Source organism: Notamacropus eugenii, chromosome 2 (genome assembly GCF_028372415.1).
Source record: "Notamacropus eugenii isolate mMacEug1 chromosome 2, mMacEug1.pri_v2, whole genome shotgun sequence".
NCBI classification, from domain to species: Eukaryota; Metazoa; Chordata; class Mammalia; order Diprotodontia; family Macropodidae; genus Notamacropus; species Notamacropus eugenii.
Window position 1 is genome coordinate 371,852,855 of NC_092873.1, and position 16,707 is coordinate 371,869,561.

Below are 16,707 nucleotides of genomic sequence, written 5' to 3' on the forward strand. Positions count from 1 at the left end.
TGGGCCATGCTACACATGTGGGTCCCATATTCCATACAGGTGCTAAACTCTTTCTTCAGAAGTTTTATTTCTTAAAACTAGGTTCTGGGGTGGCTAAGTGGTACATTGTTTAGAGCACTGGCCCTAGAATCAGGAGAACCTGAGTTCAAATCCAGTATCAGACATTTACTAGCTGTGTGACCCTGGCCAAGTCACTTAACCCTGTCTCTAAAAAACAGGTTCTTAAAACTTTCTATTTATGCTTTGAAATTAGAACTATTATTTCTTGAAATCTAGCTGGCCAACTAGGAAGAGTTAAGTGTATCAGATGGACAGTCTGAGAGCTACGTTGCTCCTTATGAAACATAAATGAAACCTAGAAGACAGCCTTCCTTCCACATACTGAATAGATCGTCTTTGGAAGGACTATAAGAGAACATGGACGAGAATTACATGGATTGAGGTATGGATGAGTTGCCATTTGAACAAATGGAAGGGGTGCCCACATAGATGAGATCATAGATTCAATTATTTTATGATTCATCCTTTACTGATTCAGGCAGGGCCTTACCAGTTTGCTCATATTAATGAAACTTAATACAAATGCACACAAATTACTGAGAGTTTGGTTTTAGGAGTAATTGTATATTGATTGTGTGAACAATGCGTGAGTAAATGAATAGAGCTTTTATTAAGTTTTACTATATGCAAAGCACTAGGAATACAAATAGAAAAGCAACACAATTCCTTACTTTTCCATTCTAATGGGAAACTCAACACATATGGAAGGTTTTAGCTGCAAATCATATGTAAAAGTCCCATGGTCCTTAGGGTGCTTTGATGGAGCAGATGGTGTTGCTTCTTCTTTAAAGTTATTTCCAGTGATAAAATCATATATCATATCACATCATAAAAATAATGATATCTTACTTTACTGAAACCTTTTACGTTACTGAAGAATTCACATCTTAATTTAGGCCTATAAATTAAAAGACAATAATTTTTGATGTAAATGTTATATATGGAATAATGGAATGAGTGTCTTTGACCTCACTGTCTGATGTTATATAACTGTTTTTGCATATTTAATTTTAAATATTTTATATGGATTATCAGTATGATCTTTTAACCTTAAAAAACTTTTCAGAAAAAATACAACAAATCTGCTTGTTAAAAGTGTTGGAATATTCTAATTTAACAAATCCAGTACAATGATATTAATTAGCATGCACTTCCAAGACATGATAAACTTAATGGATTTATATACAAAATCTGAAATAAGCATTGAAATAAAATACTTAAAATGACCACCGGGATCACAGAAACCAAAGAGTAGTTAATATCATCACAGCACACCAAGTAAAATAGTAAAAGGAAATACACAAAAAGCTCTTTAGCTTTTCCCATTAAAATTATGTTGTACTTTTAATTCTCAAAACACACAATAATATTTATCCTTCTATATGAGTTCATAAAGACACTGTGGACACCTTTTATTTTATCTTTATCAGGTTAAGAAAATAAAAGCAGGCATTTGAAAAAAAAATGATCAAGTCTAGACCCAAGCAATGACAATAAAACTTCACATGCTGACAATTCCTACCCCAAGGAATTTGTTTGTCTGTAGATACAATATTTTCTTCATCACTGGGAGGTGGATAAAACAAATTAAATCTTAATTTCCTAAAGAGGAAAACTAAGACTGGGGAGGTTAAATGCACTTCTCAAATATAGCAATTTAGGGATTGATTTTGACTACTAAGCTCTCAAACACTTCTGTCTTAAAGCTCCAAAGAAACACTCTACTTCACTGAATAGAGAGAACTTAGACTAATTCCCAGGATACAAAAGTAAAACATGATGCAGTTAAAAACAGTACTTAGATGGTTTACAGATTTTTTTTTGTCTTAAAGGAACACTTCTTACAAATAGTTAATATAGCACAAGCAAGTCTCACCACATATTTATCACCATATCATCACTGTCAAAATAACAGCTTCCTGGCACATGAGGAGATAATGCTCATTTCATGCATCGAAATGAACAGACTCTTTGTCTTTAATCTGCCTTGTTCATCTTACTATTTCCATTTTTCTTAACTTCAGTTCTTTCCAGCTTTGTAGCTTAGTCTCCTGGCTCTCACATTCATCAGTATCATCTGTTCATCAGTATCATATTCAGTAGAGTTCTATAAAAATGGGGGAAAGATCATTAAAAAAAAGATTAGGAAGACTGGTTCCCAAAATTATTACTTTGGCCAAATTTTCCTTCCAGATATAGACATCTATTGCTAATATTAAATGAAAACTCAAATTTGCTAATTTTTAAAATTTAAGTTGGCAATTAAAAATGAAATTTCATTATCCAGTTTCCATTTATCCCAGTAAATAAGTGTACAAATCACATACCCTAAGGTTTATTTTATTATAACAGATCCCACTAAGAAGCTGTGGGTTCAGCCAGCAGAAACAATACTGAATATAGATTTGGAAACACTATTGCCACAGAATGGCTAAAAGACGAATCATAGAAAGGACAAGTATCCATTGATAAATGGGCAGTGAGAGGGTACCATCACTTCCTCAGGTGAGTGTAGACAGTGTTGAGTCACAAGTTGAATCTACGTAGTCTTAAATGTATTCTTATTAGCAGCTGCTGCCCCTAGCAACCTTATTTCCTCACAGCAACTTTCCCTATCCCTATCTATTCCATTGGACAGGTGAACAAGGTCCCAAGACTTTTCTCATGAAGACAAAGATAAAGCTTTTCCTTGCAGGAAATAGGCAAGGCCCAGACTCAGAAGCCTTACTATCTCACAGGAGGACTAATGGAGTTGGACCATAGAGTATTACAGAGGTAGAGAATTCCTCAGGGTTTCCAAACTCACATGGACTCTCACTGTCAAAATACTCTGAGTACCCCTCACTGTGTAGTAACCTCCTCACAAAGGGGTATGCAGAATTGAAAAGGGAGCAACTCTGTTGCTCAGTACATAGTACACAATAGGAGCTCAATAAATATTTATGGAATTTAACTAAATTGGGCCATCAATATCAAGAGTCCTTAACACAGCATGAAGCTAATTCCATTAGGGTCACATGATTACTTGAAGTTTCTGGCTAGACTTATCCCTTAAGTTCCTCGCCATACTTCTAGTTCTCGGATTCTTGGATTCCTTAATATAAATTCGTGGCACTTGGGTTTGTTCTAACCTTGCTTCCTGGAGCCCTGAGGCATTTGTCAAATGCAGAGAAGCTCACCATAAAGAAGTTATTTCATTTGACTATATGGTCCTAGGTAAATTCCTGTATTTTGTAGATCTCAGATGCTTCCTAGCTGGGATCTAATAACCTCACTCTGTAAGACCTAGTCAAATAATATAAAGTTGAAAAAGACTCCAGCAGAAGTTCTTTTGCCCATACCACATGATATAGCTCTCATCAATCCCTGCCAAATTATTTACCTTAAATAACTTCATAGGTATAGTTCTGTCAGGATAGACTCTAAATGTTGTCTATTACACCCAAAATGGGAACCTTTGATTCCCCCCCAGCACCATCACACTTACTAGATGTCTTTGTAAAATTCCACGCTATTTTTCTCAACAAATTGGGTCTTTTCATCTAGTATTTCCCTCCAGAAGCAAGCAAGTCTCAACCATAAATGTTCAGCTACTGATTACTGCTATACCTTTCTATCTCTGGGGGGAAATCAAATAACTTAGAAGACTTATAATTCTTTATTATTCTTTCATCAGTCTTTGATGGATAGGAAATAGAGGTCAAATTCTACATGGAACTGGAGCTATTATTGCTTCTTTGAAGCCTGAAGCATATTATTGCTAAAATTTGAATGGACAGGAATTGATGACATAAAATTAGAATCTTAAAAGTGACCAAAACAGCTGCATCTCCTTCCTTTTAATTTATAACGTGGTATAGCACTGAGATGAAGCTATCTATGTATATGTTACAATTGTGGGGAAAAAATGACAATTTTAGGTCTAACTAGAAATGGACTTAAGAAGTAGTTGTACCTGTTGGCTGAGTACCAACTATATATATTAAAATTAAAATCACTGCATTGGTATACAGGGCTGGACTGGTTTATCTTTGAGGTTGTTTCAAAGTCTAACATGCTATTTAAATGAACAATATCAAATAAGCAAAACCTTTATTTAGATTATGCTAATTTATCTTGGTGGACCCATTGAGGTACAATTCTACTTAAAAATCAGATACTGTATAGAGGCTATTCTGAGGTTCTTTTGTGATTGAGATGGAGGATCATTAACACTTGTCCTTAAAACTTTTCTGGACTCAAAATTCTGTAGCAGGTTAAATAGTGTTATAGTTCTTGGACGTCTCAACCAAGTATTGTCTATATGATGGAGCAGATTCAAAGCTGTCTTTTGAAGAAGAATACTAATTAATAAACAAAAAACAAACATTAAAGGCCTACTATGTGCCAGGTATTGTGATAAACACGGAATACCAAAAGAGGCAACGAGCAGTCCCTACCCTCAAGGAGCTTATAACCTAATGGGAGAGACATGTAAACAAATGCATACAAAATAAGTTGTATATGGGATAAATAATTAACAGAGAGAAGTCATTAGATTTAAGGAAGGTTGGATAAGGCTTCCAATAAAAGGTGGGATTTTAGTTGAGATTTAAAGGAAGCCAGGGAGGTCAGTAAAATAGAGGAGAGGAGGGAGAATAGCCAGAGAGAATGCCAGGAGCCAAGAGATAGTCTCGTTGGTGGAAGAGGCCAGTTTTACTGGACTGATGAGTAACTGTTCTGGAAGTAAGGTGTAAGAAGACTGGAAAGGCAGGTGAAGGCTAAGTTATGAAGGGCTCTGAATGCCAAGCAGATCACTCTGTATTTGTATTTAATTTTATCCATATATACTCTTGTATTCCAACTCTGCATGGAAGTGGGCTGTTACTCTGCTTCGACCAAGAGCAAGTCATGGCCCAAAATCTTCATAACAGAATTCTTCTGCTGCCTTTGGCATAGTTGATTTCCAAAACATATGGATCTTTCATTAATTAGCAGCACAGAATATCAACACTTCCTGAACTCATTATGAATTTGTTGTAATCCTGTACTTGTCAACAGCTCCTTAGAGACGTCTGATATTTCAAAGAGATGGTGTAACAGAAGTTAACTCTCCTTTGTTCTACACCAATGTTGTTAAATGCCAATAGAAACAGGGCTACTCAGTCCAAAAACAAGGATCCCCATGGGCTATATATTGACTTAGAAAACAGCATATTAATATTATCTGTTTTATTGTACTTTGTTAAATATTTCCCAATTACATTTTAATCTGGTTCAGGTCACACTAGGAAATGTAGTGGGTTGTATGTTTAATATCTTTGCTCTAGGCTCTCCAAACTGAATTAATTTGGCTCATCAGAAAGTAATATACCTAGACCATATTTGCTCAGCTGAGGACAGAAATGCTTGAGTTAAAATTTAATGTCATGCCTTCAGCTTTTATGGAGAGTTGATATAAGAAATGTCAATTTCAATTTGTGTCGTCTGTAAAACCACTGCTATTATCCAATGTTCCTGTGATTATCCAATTATCCATGTGATAAAACATTTTTCCTTGATATTCAACACCAGGAAAAAGACTCTCCAAACAAACTTGCACTTTTTCTTTTAATCAGACAGAAAAGAAATATGTAAGTCAACATGTATCCCTTTTTATCTCAGCTGCCTGGATACTCAGAGCTAAATTTCAGCAATGAACCAATTTCAGGTACCTGGTAACATTTGCTCATTCTATTTGGTTTTGTTATGTGCTTTTATTATGTGTTTTTTGTTTTCCTATGTGCTTTAGAAAATTTAAGTTGTACTGTTTTGGATACTTAATTTTATAAGCTACCTCAAATCTTCTTGGAAGAGGGTAAGGTATGAATTATTAAAAAGCTTATTCCCATATGTTTAATATGATTATTCATGTGTAGTCTAAATCAGACTGCTTGCCATCTTGGGGGGGAGGGGAAAGGGAAGGAGAAAAAATTTGGAACTCAAAATCTTATAAAAGTGAATGTTGAAAACTATATTCACATGCAATTGGAAAAAATAAAATACTATTAAGTAGGAAAAATAAAAAAAGGTTATTTCATATAAAAAATTAAAATGTGACTCATCATATAGTTAAAAAAAAGCTTATTTCCTTGGGATGCTAACATTCAACTTGGTATTAAGCAATCACCTTGCATCTTATCAGACTAGTCAAAAGCCCCCACACTAAAGTCTTTCTCTGTCATCTCACTGGCATGGGAATGAGAAAGTGAAGAGGCATCTAGAAACATATGGTAGGAGAATGCAGGTTCTAGCAGGTTCGACAGAGTCAGACCAGCTTTGCCTATGGGCTACTTCTGGACCACCACCTCTGAACCAGCTCATCTGAAGATCAGAGTGGCTGAGTTCAAAAAGGCTCATCATTAGAGAAAGCAAAGAAGTGCAGGACATGGTACCAGATTTCCAGAACCTTAAAATTTGATTCAGGAGATGATGTACCCAAGTCTTTACGATATAAAAAAGATGACTCCCAGACAAGATGGCTACTCAAGCAGGAGGCAGAACCACCCAAGCCTCAACATATTCACTTCAGCAAAACACTGACACTCACACTAGACCAAATAATAGCTAAGAATTACAGTGAAATACTATACTAAGAAGCTGAAAAGGTAGTCGATTTTGTTAGTTGTGTCTTTCCTTCCTTTTACATAATATTCTTCCTAAGATTTCTGAATGAGGAGATGTGTGTGTATGTTTGTATGTAAGGAGGATTTTGTTATTTTTAGTTTAGTTTCTCAGGATCCATGGCCATGGGAATGTCTAGTTTCCACGTGTTAGATAATAACTCCCAGAATAGTTCCAAGGATTCTAGATAGTAATTCTCAGAATCATGACAGACAGTCCTACTGTGAGATAAAGGGTGACATAATGTAATGTTTAGTACACTTGCACAGAATGACAATATTGCTAAAGTTAACCTGTGAGGCCACTGTTGGCAAGATGCCTTCTTTGTCTGTTGCCCTATAAAGCCAGTAGGCACTGGTTAATGAGTGGGGAAAACCAGGGGAATCCATAGGGAAATCTGTGTGTGCCTCAACTGGCCCCCGCTGAAGCTTGAGGAGATTTAGGGTAGTGCACAAGTGGTGTCTGTCTTGATTGACCCCATTGAGACGCCTGGATAGTTGCCCCTTCTTCTCCTCGGTCCCTGTGAAAAGGGTGATTAGGGAATGCCATAGAAGCTGATTCTCCCAGCAACCATTTGAGAAGACTAGACTAGAATAAAGCTGATTATTAACCCCTCCAAAGCCGTCTGCCTGTCTGACCAGATCAAGATTGAACCTGTTAGAGGCTGGAGTCCCAAAATTCCAGGGCCTCCCATGTGTTATCTGTGAAACAATGTTTTATAAATATATAGTATACAAATACATATAAAACACACATATATGTGTGTATACATACATATATGTAATATGTATATGTGGGTGTATACCTATATATATCCTAAATCTATAGGTTACCAATACAAATATCTTTATTTCAGGCTTGATGAAACCTCAGCCCATTGTTGATGAAACTTGCCATTGTCAATCACCTCCAAGTAATGAGTTCTATAAAACTCTGTACCTCCTCTGTACTTTGTTACTGCTTATGGTAGTTTCTTAGCTCCCACACTATGATGCTTTTGTACTAATTTGTTGATGATCTGAGTTTTCCTACTCCTGTAAAGGTGCACATAACTTGTATTGAGCTATATGAAATGTTTTTACCAGGATCTACCTAAAGCAATCCTGTGGGCTTGGTTCTCTTGGCAACCTGCCCCATAGCAAGAATATAATTGTTCTGTTCTTCTTTTTATGTAAAGAAATGTTTCATTTAAATATTTTAAAATGGACTTTTCCCACAGATGTTGATTATTTTTTTTCACTTCTTAAATAAAATGCGATACTCTTGATGTCACAAAAGTAACAATGAAAAAACTATCCATTGTTAACATGGTTTCCTTTTACCATCATCTGCCTAAAATACTCATTTCAACTACATTGCTTCAATGTGCAGACTTAGTCCAAATGAAGCCCCTCAAATGAATGCTCAATCAGTGTGAGGGCTCCAGTAATTATGAAGTACAAGTACAAACTGGTCATTTAGGGAAAAGGACAAAGGAGAGGGTTTCCAAGTACACAGCTTTGCAGGCTTACAGGGATCTCTCTGTCTTTTACAAGAGGCAGAGGCCAGGGCAGATGGAAAAGCAAAGAACCAGGGAGGATGTTTAGTTTCTGTCTCTAGGGAAGAGAAAAGGAAGATTGGTATTTTCCTGCTTTGAGCGCCCCCTTGTGGTTAAGCATCACAAGAGTCTTTTTAATGTAATAGCTGTTTAACATAAGTTCCAAGTACAGAAAACTATACATCAATATCTCTGTATTTAGTCATCTCTAGTTCTGTTAACATGCAGGGCTGAAAAGGTGGTAAATGAAAGGTTTTTTTGGTCAGTATGGTTCAATAGTATCCTTTAAGAACCTGATGGAGTATTCAAATTACAGCTCCATATCTTTAGATATGCATTGTTTTAGATACCTGTGTTAATTAAATCTAATCTATTAGTAGAGCTTTGGTACAATTGCAGGCTTATCCTAGAGAATCTGAATTACATCAATCAATGAATATGAAAAAGTTATTCCTGGTGTACTTAAATTTTTTTTCTTTTAGTTATGTGCCCTCTTAGGTTAAGGCAACTTACTTTACAAGCACACCAAAACAAATGCCTTCATAATAATTTAAGAATTTATATTTTTCCAGAAGTAGCTTCATCTAATTGATTTTCAGAAATGGTAATTCATAATAAAAAATAATTAAGGCTATGTAATATGAAACTTTAGGTTTTCTCAATGTCAACATAGACTATAAGGGACCTGGAAGACCTAAAATCGTATTATCTTAGCTAGGTTTAGTTATGATATAGTCTATCAACAATTCAGTAAGGATTTATTTAAATGTCTTCTATTTGCAAGGCACTCTGATAGCAGTGAGGAATACAAAGACTAAAATGAATAGCCCTGACCTAAAATTATACCCTACTAAAAGGATTATCCTGAATGTGCAATCTTAATCTATCACAAAAAGCAAATTTTAAATGAAACAATTTGAGAATTGTTTAACAGATATAAACCACAAATGCCTTATTCAGAAAAAAAATCATACATACACATAACTTTTTACAAAGTTGATTTTGGTCAGAAGTTTGAACAGCATTTACCTGTTTGAAATTGTGATGAAAACTTCAACCAAGGTGACTGAAAGGAAACAAGATAAAAAGTTTTCATATTTTCTGTCTTCTGATTTTAAAAATTAATCCTTTTTATGAGTTGTACCACTTAAAACAAAAACTTTGTACTATCAACTATCTCCTTGTCCAAGTGCTGTTCCCCACCCCCTTCTAATTTCACCAACACTAACTGACATCAAGTATAGCTCTCTCAGAGCCACCACACGATCTGCTCAGCTGCCAGGAAATCCATTTAAGAAAGCTGTCTGTCTTCTCCTAAGTTAGCTCAAGGAAAGAGCAAACTAACAACATAATCATATTACCATTTCTCTAAATAGGAATCAAAAAATACCTTTTATCTTCTTTCAAAAACAACAAAATTCCAATTATTTGCAATTTTGGCAGGTTTTTTTTGGCTGAAATAAGCATCTATCTTCCATCCTTGTGTTGCCTACTACTATTACTGAAACTTAACAGGCAAAAAAGACTGATTGATCAACAGAGGCAGCTGCTTGTTTCTCTGAATTCTGCTTATGTGGCTTTTCTTATGTACAACATAGAAACACCAAATAGAAAAAACAATTGCTGTGCAGAGGGATGGATGAAAGTTAAGTCAAAATACAAGGGCCTTCTGAAACATTACAGAGACCGTGGCCACCAGCTTATGGGAAACAACAGCAGCCAGGCTAGATAGATGGTGGGGTGAACAGAATGAAATTTCCTGGCCTACATAAGAAGTTAGTTTGCTATCTCTTCAGATATTCCTCTGATATTTTTAGTTATATATTGTATTACACAGGAAGATGGGTAAGTCACAATTAGGCCATAACCAGTCACAGGAGTACAATTATTTGCACCAGTGATGTCTAAGCTTAAAAAATATAATACAGGTGATAACACCTTTATACATCCTTCTTTCTTTAATTTCAGAAGTACCTTCATCTATGCTTTTTCTTGATTCGATGACTATTCTCACAACATCCCTGAAAGGTAAACTGGGACAGGAATATTATTCCCATTATTCAGATAAGGACACTGAAGCACAGAGATTTGAAGTGACTGCCCAAAAATAACAAAGCTAGCCAGGGCAAAATTGGGCATATAACTCAAGTAACCAGACTGGTCTAATGGTCTTTACATCAAACTACTTAAAATCACTACTGAATAATACTCACCTAAATATAACAAGAAATCAGGAGAGTATTTTGCACAATAACATATATAATAGGTGTTTATTGTTGAATGAATGAAAGCAGATGGAAGAATTCATATGGAGCAAAAACTACTCATCTGCAGGTACTTTTACTGTCCCGTCATCTCTTGATTTCTTAGCTTTCTGTCTTATGAAGCTTCCCCAGGGTCCCTCTATATCTTCCTCCATTTCCCCCTCAGAATTTCTATATCTATGACTTCAGCCATTAACCTGTTGTTTTTTTTTTTACCTTAGATTAGATAACGTGCATGTATTTTTTCAATTGGACTGGATCTTAATTAACTGGTACAGAGTTATACCAATTATATAAATGAAAATTCACACAGCACACGCAAACAAAGAACTATTGTTCTTTGAAATATGTCACTTCAGGTTTCCTTCTAGATTTAATAGTGCTAATTGTTCTTTTCTTCTTTCAAAATAAAGACAATGTACAAACAGAAAACAAAATATTAAATATGTACATACAAACACTCATGCTAGAAAACTACATTAGAGTTGTCTTATGCAAGTCGATTCCTCCTGAAGTCTGGCATGTTGAATGGGATTGTAATTGCTCTACTGCGGTCTGCTCTTCCTTAGTCAGAGGTGACAACTAGATAAGAAAGAATACGATATGGTCTTTATTTCATATTCTTTAAGCTTCTAAGTTTTACAGCAAAATACATTTTTTTTACAGTTTTACTAGTTATATGATCTCCAATTATGGAAGAAAAGATGAATCAATTAAATGTATTACATTACACTATGCAGTTATTAAAGAGAGATGTTCTATCAAATTCATATCTACATTTTTCTCCTTCAGTCTTTTATTTTGTTTTTCTCTACAACCCCATAAAGTAAACCCATTTTTAGAAAAGGGCAAATCCAATTTGTATGAAACTAATAATAATGATAGCCAACATTTATTTAGCACTTTACAATTATTATCTCATTTGATCTTCATAACAACCTTGGGAGGTAGGTGCTATTATTATCCTCATTTTACAGATAAGGAAACTTGGAGGTCAGGTGACTGGCTCAGGTTCACAAAGCTAGTGAGGTTTTGAGGCCGTATTTAAACTCAGGTTTTCCTGACTCCAGGCCTGGGTGAACATGAACAGAAATAACAACAAAAATGCACTGAGCATATGCACTGTGTACAATGCACTGTCTTAAGTTGAGGGGGAGGGGGAAGGGAATAAGGGGGACAAGTAATTTTATAATGAAAGAAATGTTTCAAGTAATTTATAATCTAGTTGAAAAATGATAAAATTTAGGTAATAAATCAAGATTTAACAAAATAGAACATGAGTAAATGCTGAATGAATTACATAGATAATTAAAGGAGTTTAGAAGAGGTAAAGATTACGGTGGGCTAGAAAGATTTCATAGAGGAAAATGGATTGAACTGGATTTGGAAGGATGAGTAGAATTTGGACAGTCAGAGAGGAAGGGACACATTTCAGAGTGAATGTTTAAGGATGGAGTGAAAAGCCATCATAGCGGTAGAACTGAAAGGAATATTTGATTGAATGTGCTTGGTGGAAGAGATGAGGAATTTAAGACAGCACTGGTTTCCAGTTAGGGTAATTGGGTTAATAATGGTGACCTTACATGAAATAAGTCCAGAAGGGGAACAAGTTTTAGGTTAGTTAAGAAGTGCTGGAAAGACAGCTCAGTATAGATAGATGCCTAGCAGCGAGGTTTGGAGCGTGCGTGCGTGCGTGCGTGTGTGTGTGTGTGTGTGTGTGTACGTGTGTGTCTCACACACACACACATACATAAATATGACTATAAATCCACAGAGATGTCAAAGTTTCAGCCATGGAAATGGATGAGATTACCAAGGAGAATTCAGAAAAGTGGGTGAGGGACAGATTCTTTGAGTAGCTTCACAATGCAGCAGTATGTGGAGCAAGAGGTGGGAAAGATTGAGAAGTAGCTAGAGAGGCAGAACCAGATGAGTTCATTGTCATGAAATCAAGAGAAGAGACCTTATTAAGAAGGCAGAGGTATTCAACAGTAGCAAATGTCACAGAATAGATAAAGAAAATGAGAACTGAGCACAGGACATTAGATTTAGAAATTAGGAAAGTATTGGTAACTTCTTTCAAACAGTAGTTTCAGTAGAGTGATAAAGGCAGAGGTCATTTGCAAGGGATTTAGAAATGAGTGCAGCAGTATATAAGCTTCTCAATGACATGGGCTGTTTTATTTTATCTTTATTTGTACTATCCTACTACAGTACTTTAAAATCAATAACAATCAATCACCCAGCACTGATTAATCACCTTCTGTGTGTTGGGATAGGAGGGCTGCGAATACAAAAGTGAGACAGTCCTTGACTTCAAGGGATTCTAATATAGGGATCTGACCTCTCCAGAGGGAAATGAACACAAGATATACATGCACAGGAGAATACATTGGGATCAGGAAAGGCCCTTGAATCTTGAAAGGGACTAAGAATTTCATGAAGTGAAGAGAGAGAGCATTCCAGGCGCAGGTACCTGGGATTAAGTGGGAGACAAAATGTTGTTTATTGGGGGGGGGAAGGGGGGGCAGCAAACAGGCCAGTAGCATTTGGCTGGAATTAGAGTGTCACAGGAGAGTAATAACCCATCAGCCTGGAAATATGAACTGAAGTCAGATTGTGAAAGACTTTAAATACTGAACAAATGAGTTTGTATTTTATTGTAAAGGCAATAAGGAGCCACTGAAACTTTTTGAGTAGGGGAGTGAAGATTCCTTGTACTTTGGGAATATAAGTTTAGCAACTATAGAGAAGATGGATTGGAAAGAGAAGTGATTGAGTGCAGAGTGAATTAGAAAGCTATTACAATAGTTCAGGAGAAGAGTGATAAGAGTCTGGACTAGCGTAGACATTTTATGACTAGAAAGATGAGCACTGGCGTGCAAAATACTGAAGGGATGAAATTGATAAGATCTGACAACTGGTTGGATATGGGATAATAAGTGAGAATGAAGAGCTGAAGGTGACTCAGGTTTTGAACTTGGATGAGTAGAAAAATGAAAAAACAGCAGTGCTCTGGCCAGATACAGGATGTAGAATTTGAGATGTTAATGTGACATCTGGGTGGAATGTCCAGCAAGTAGACAGAAATCAGCTGTCAAGTCTTGTCCATGCTACTCTCTCAAAACTGCCATCTTCCTCCTCTCCATTCACAAAGCCATTATCATAATCTAAGACCTAGAACCTTCTAGGTCCTCATTTCCTGCAATAGCCTCCTCATTGGCCTCCCTGTACATAGTCTTTCTGCTTGCCAATCCATCCTTTGTACATTGATATTCCTAAAGCACATTTCCCTGCTGAAATATCTCTCTACCAACTCTAACTGAAAACAGAAAATCCTCCATTTAAGCTTTACAGTAATCACAATGTGGTTGCAGCTTACCTTTCCAGGTAGATTACATACCATTCCCCTTTCCGCATTCTCCCTTACTGCCACACTGGCCTACTTGTGGTTTATCACATAGGAGACTCCTACTCCTGCCTTTGGGCTTTTGCCCAAGATTGGAATCCCTCTCTGCTCACCTCTGCTCTTTAGAATCCCTAGACTTAACTAATCCCACTCAGCCCCTAATATCCCCACCCAAAATGATTTTATATCTTCTTTTGTGTTTACTATATTTAGTTGCATATGTAAATGTTTCCCCTATCAAGCTCCTGAAGGGAAGGGGTTATTTATTTATTTATTTTTGACTTTGTATCCCCAGTGCTTGGCACAAAGCAGTTAATAAATGCCTGATGAGAAGGTAGCTGAATCTATGGAAGCTGATTAGATCAACAAAAGACAGAGGAGAGGCTCCAGGGCTGAGCCCGGGTTATACATACATACCTGCATAACAAACAGTACATGGATTAGGAGTCTACAAAGGACCACAGTTTCTAAATTTAGACTGGAAAGTCTTCTAGTCTACCCCGTCTCTATATACATGAACAAACTAAAGTCCAGAGAGGTTAAGTGAGTTAATTAATGTTCATGGGTTAAGGAAAACTCAGATGTGGGATTAGGGCCTAGGTTCTCTGACTCCAAATCCACAGCTCTTTCTGCACCACATTGCCAATCTAGATCTGAACCCCTAGGTCTCCTGACTTCAAGCCTGGGTCTCTATCCATTGCACCAAAAGGCCTCTATAGGCCGTTCTCTTGTATATTTCTTAGGAGAAACTTTGTAACTTTTATTGCCGTAAGCACAATAAAGTAAGTGACAAACCAATAGAAGACTACAGCCAATAGTGAAGATGAAAGCTGTTTCACTCTTTAAGTCTCAGTTTCAAGGGCTGGAAGACCCAATTCTTTTAGACTTCTATAATGGAACAAAATGTGACAGGCTAGATATGAATTTGGCAGAATTATTCAAAATTACTTTTCCTGTGGTTTTGAAAGAGATCTTTTAAAGTCAAAGGAGAAGGATCGAAGATGCAGGAGAGCAAAGCGATGTGCTTTGGGAAGGCAGGAAAGGATGGGGTAGAGGATACAAGTAGAAGGGTTAAGCTGGGGAAAAAAATAAGTTATCTTTTCTTATTCGACAGAAAGGAAGGAAGAAAGGGTGGAGATAAGAGAGGGTTTAGGATGCAGAGAATGGCAACTGAAGGAACTCAGTTCAGTTAGCTGCAATCTCTCTGAAGTCACTTGCTGACAGAAGCTGTTTCTTGCAGTCACAGATAAAAGGAACAAAAAGTTCTTCTGAAATCCTGATAGTGTTGTTTCTAAAAGAAAGATTGAATTGCTAGTGTTTGAATAACTTGTTTCCCTTTCCCAAAGTAATAACTTAATCCCTTCCCCCAAATGAAGCATAATATACTAAGGGCTAACTACATATTATTATGGGACCTGAATTTAGAGTGCAAAAAGATGATGATTTGAATTGTGACTTTAGGAAACCCAAGGATATATGTCAAATCAATTGTTATAACCCTAAGTGTGAAAGTCCTTTAAACATTTTCAATGAGTGATTTGTTTTTTCTGTTCTGTGACACAGAAAACTTAAAATAAGCATTACCTCCAGATTTGCTTGTTGCTCTAGTTGTTGTACCATTTTCATGGTATTATTCAAAGTAGCACGAATACAGTTCATAGATTCTTTCTGTTCAACAGCAACTTGTTCCAACTGAGCACACAAAGTCTTATATCGAGACTTCATCATTGACAATTCCTTTAACAGTGTAAGTGGATTTTCCTATATCAGATGGAAAACATACACAGAAAGGAGAAACTACATTAAGTTTAAATAAAAAATGAATCACATCACAGTATAGCAAATCTTTAGCAAATCACATCTAAATTGGTATTTATTCATTACCAAATACATTCAGGATATTATTTAGATATACTTTGTTCCCCTCAATGTGAGAGAGGCCCTGCCTTCAAAGCAATTATAAATATGTATGTATACATATGCATAGTCATATACATGTGTATTTACATATAAAATCATATATACATGAAAACTTAAGTTCTAAAGTCCTACATCAATGAAGAATTACACTAAAATAGTCACTAAAGAGAAGCAAACCCTTTGACCCACACTGCTACTAGTGTGGGTCAAAACTTCAACTTCAAAGGAGGTTGAAAAATAAGGGAAAGGTTTCATATATACAAAAATATTTTGGAGCAGTGATTTTCATAATAGCAAAAAACTGGAAGGAAAAGCAAGTATTCACTGGTTGGGAAATGCCTAAATACACTGGATATATGAATGTAAGGGAAAAATATTATGGTGCTATAAGAAATGGCAATTATGAAGCATACAGAGAAACCCTGTCAGATTTATATGAACTGAACCATAGTGAAACAGAACCAGAAGAACATTTTTCATGATCATCACAATAATGTAAAGGAAAACAACATTAAAAGATTTTAGAGTGTCAGTAAATGCAGCGATGACAAATTATGACTTCAGAAGACTTGATGGTAAAGGACACCTCTTGCCCATCAGCAAAGAGTTAATGAACAATAGGTGCTGAGTGCAGCAAGCAATTTCAGATACGACCAAAGCGTGGATTAGTTTGCTTGTCTGTATTTATTTGTTACAAGGGATGGTTCTGTTTTGGGGAGAGGGATTACCATTGGAAACTTAATAGTGATGTTTAAAAGAAATCAGTATCAATACAACATGCTTAAAAATTGATTTACCACCTCAAAAAAAAAGTTTATTTGAGGGTACACTAAATGCTACTTGTCACAAGCCAATTTTCTGCCCTCTCTGCAAGC

At 36.1% G+C, this 16,707-nt stretch overlaps 1 protein-coding gene across 1 annotated transcript in view; it reads right to left on the reverse strand.

The window, feature by feature from the left end:
• Positions 1-651: 651 nt before the first annotated feature.
• The window catches only part of SKA2 (spindle and kinetochore associated complex subunit 2), a 58,159-nt gene continuing 42,103 nt past the window's right edge, over positions 652-16,707 (reverse strand). Inside the window, exons 4-7 of the mRNA XM_072638145.1 lie at positions 15,497-15,673; positions 10,959-11,085; positions 9,269-9,305; positions 652-2,167 (exon numbers count right to left, since the gene is read on the reverse strand). Coding sequence (XP_072494246.1) covers positions 10,978-11,085; positions 15,497-15,673 — 285 coding nt within the window. The 3' untranslated portion in view covers positions 652-2,167; positions 9,269-9,305; positions 10,959-10,977. The remainder of the gene's footprint in view (positions 2,168-9,268; positions 9,306-10,958; positions 11,086-15,496; positions 15,674-16,707) is intronic.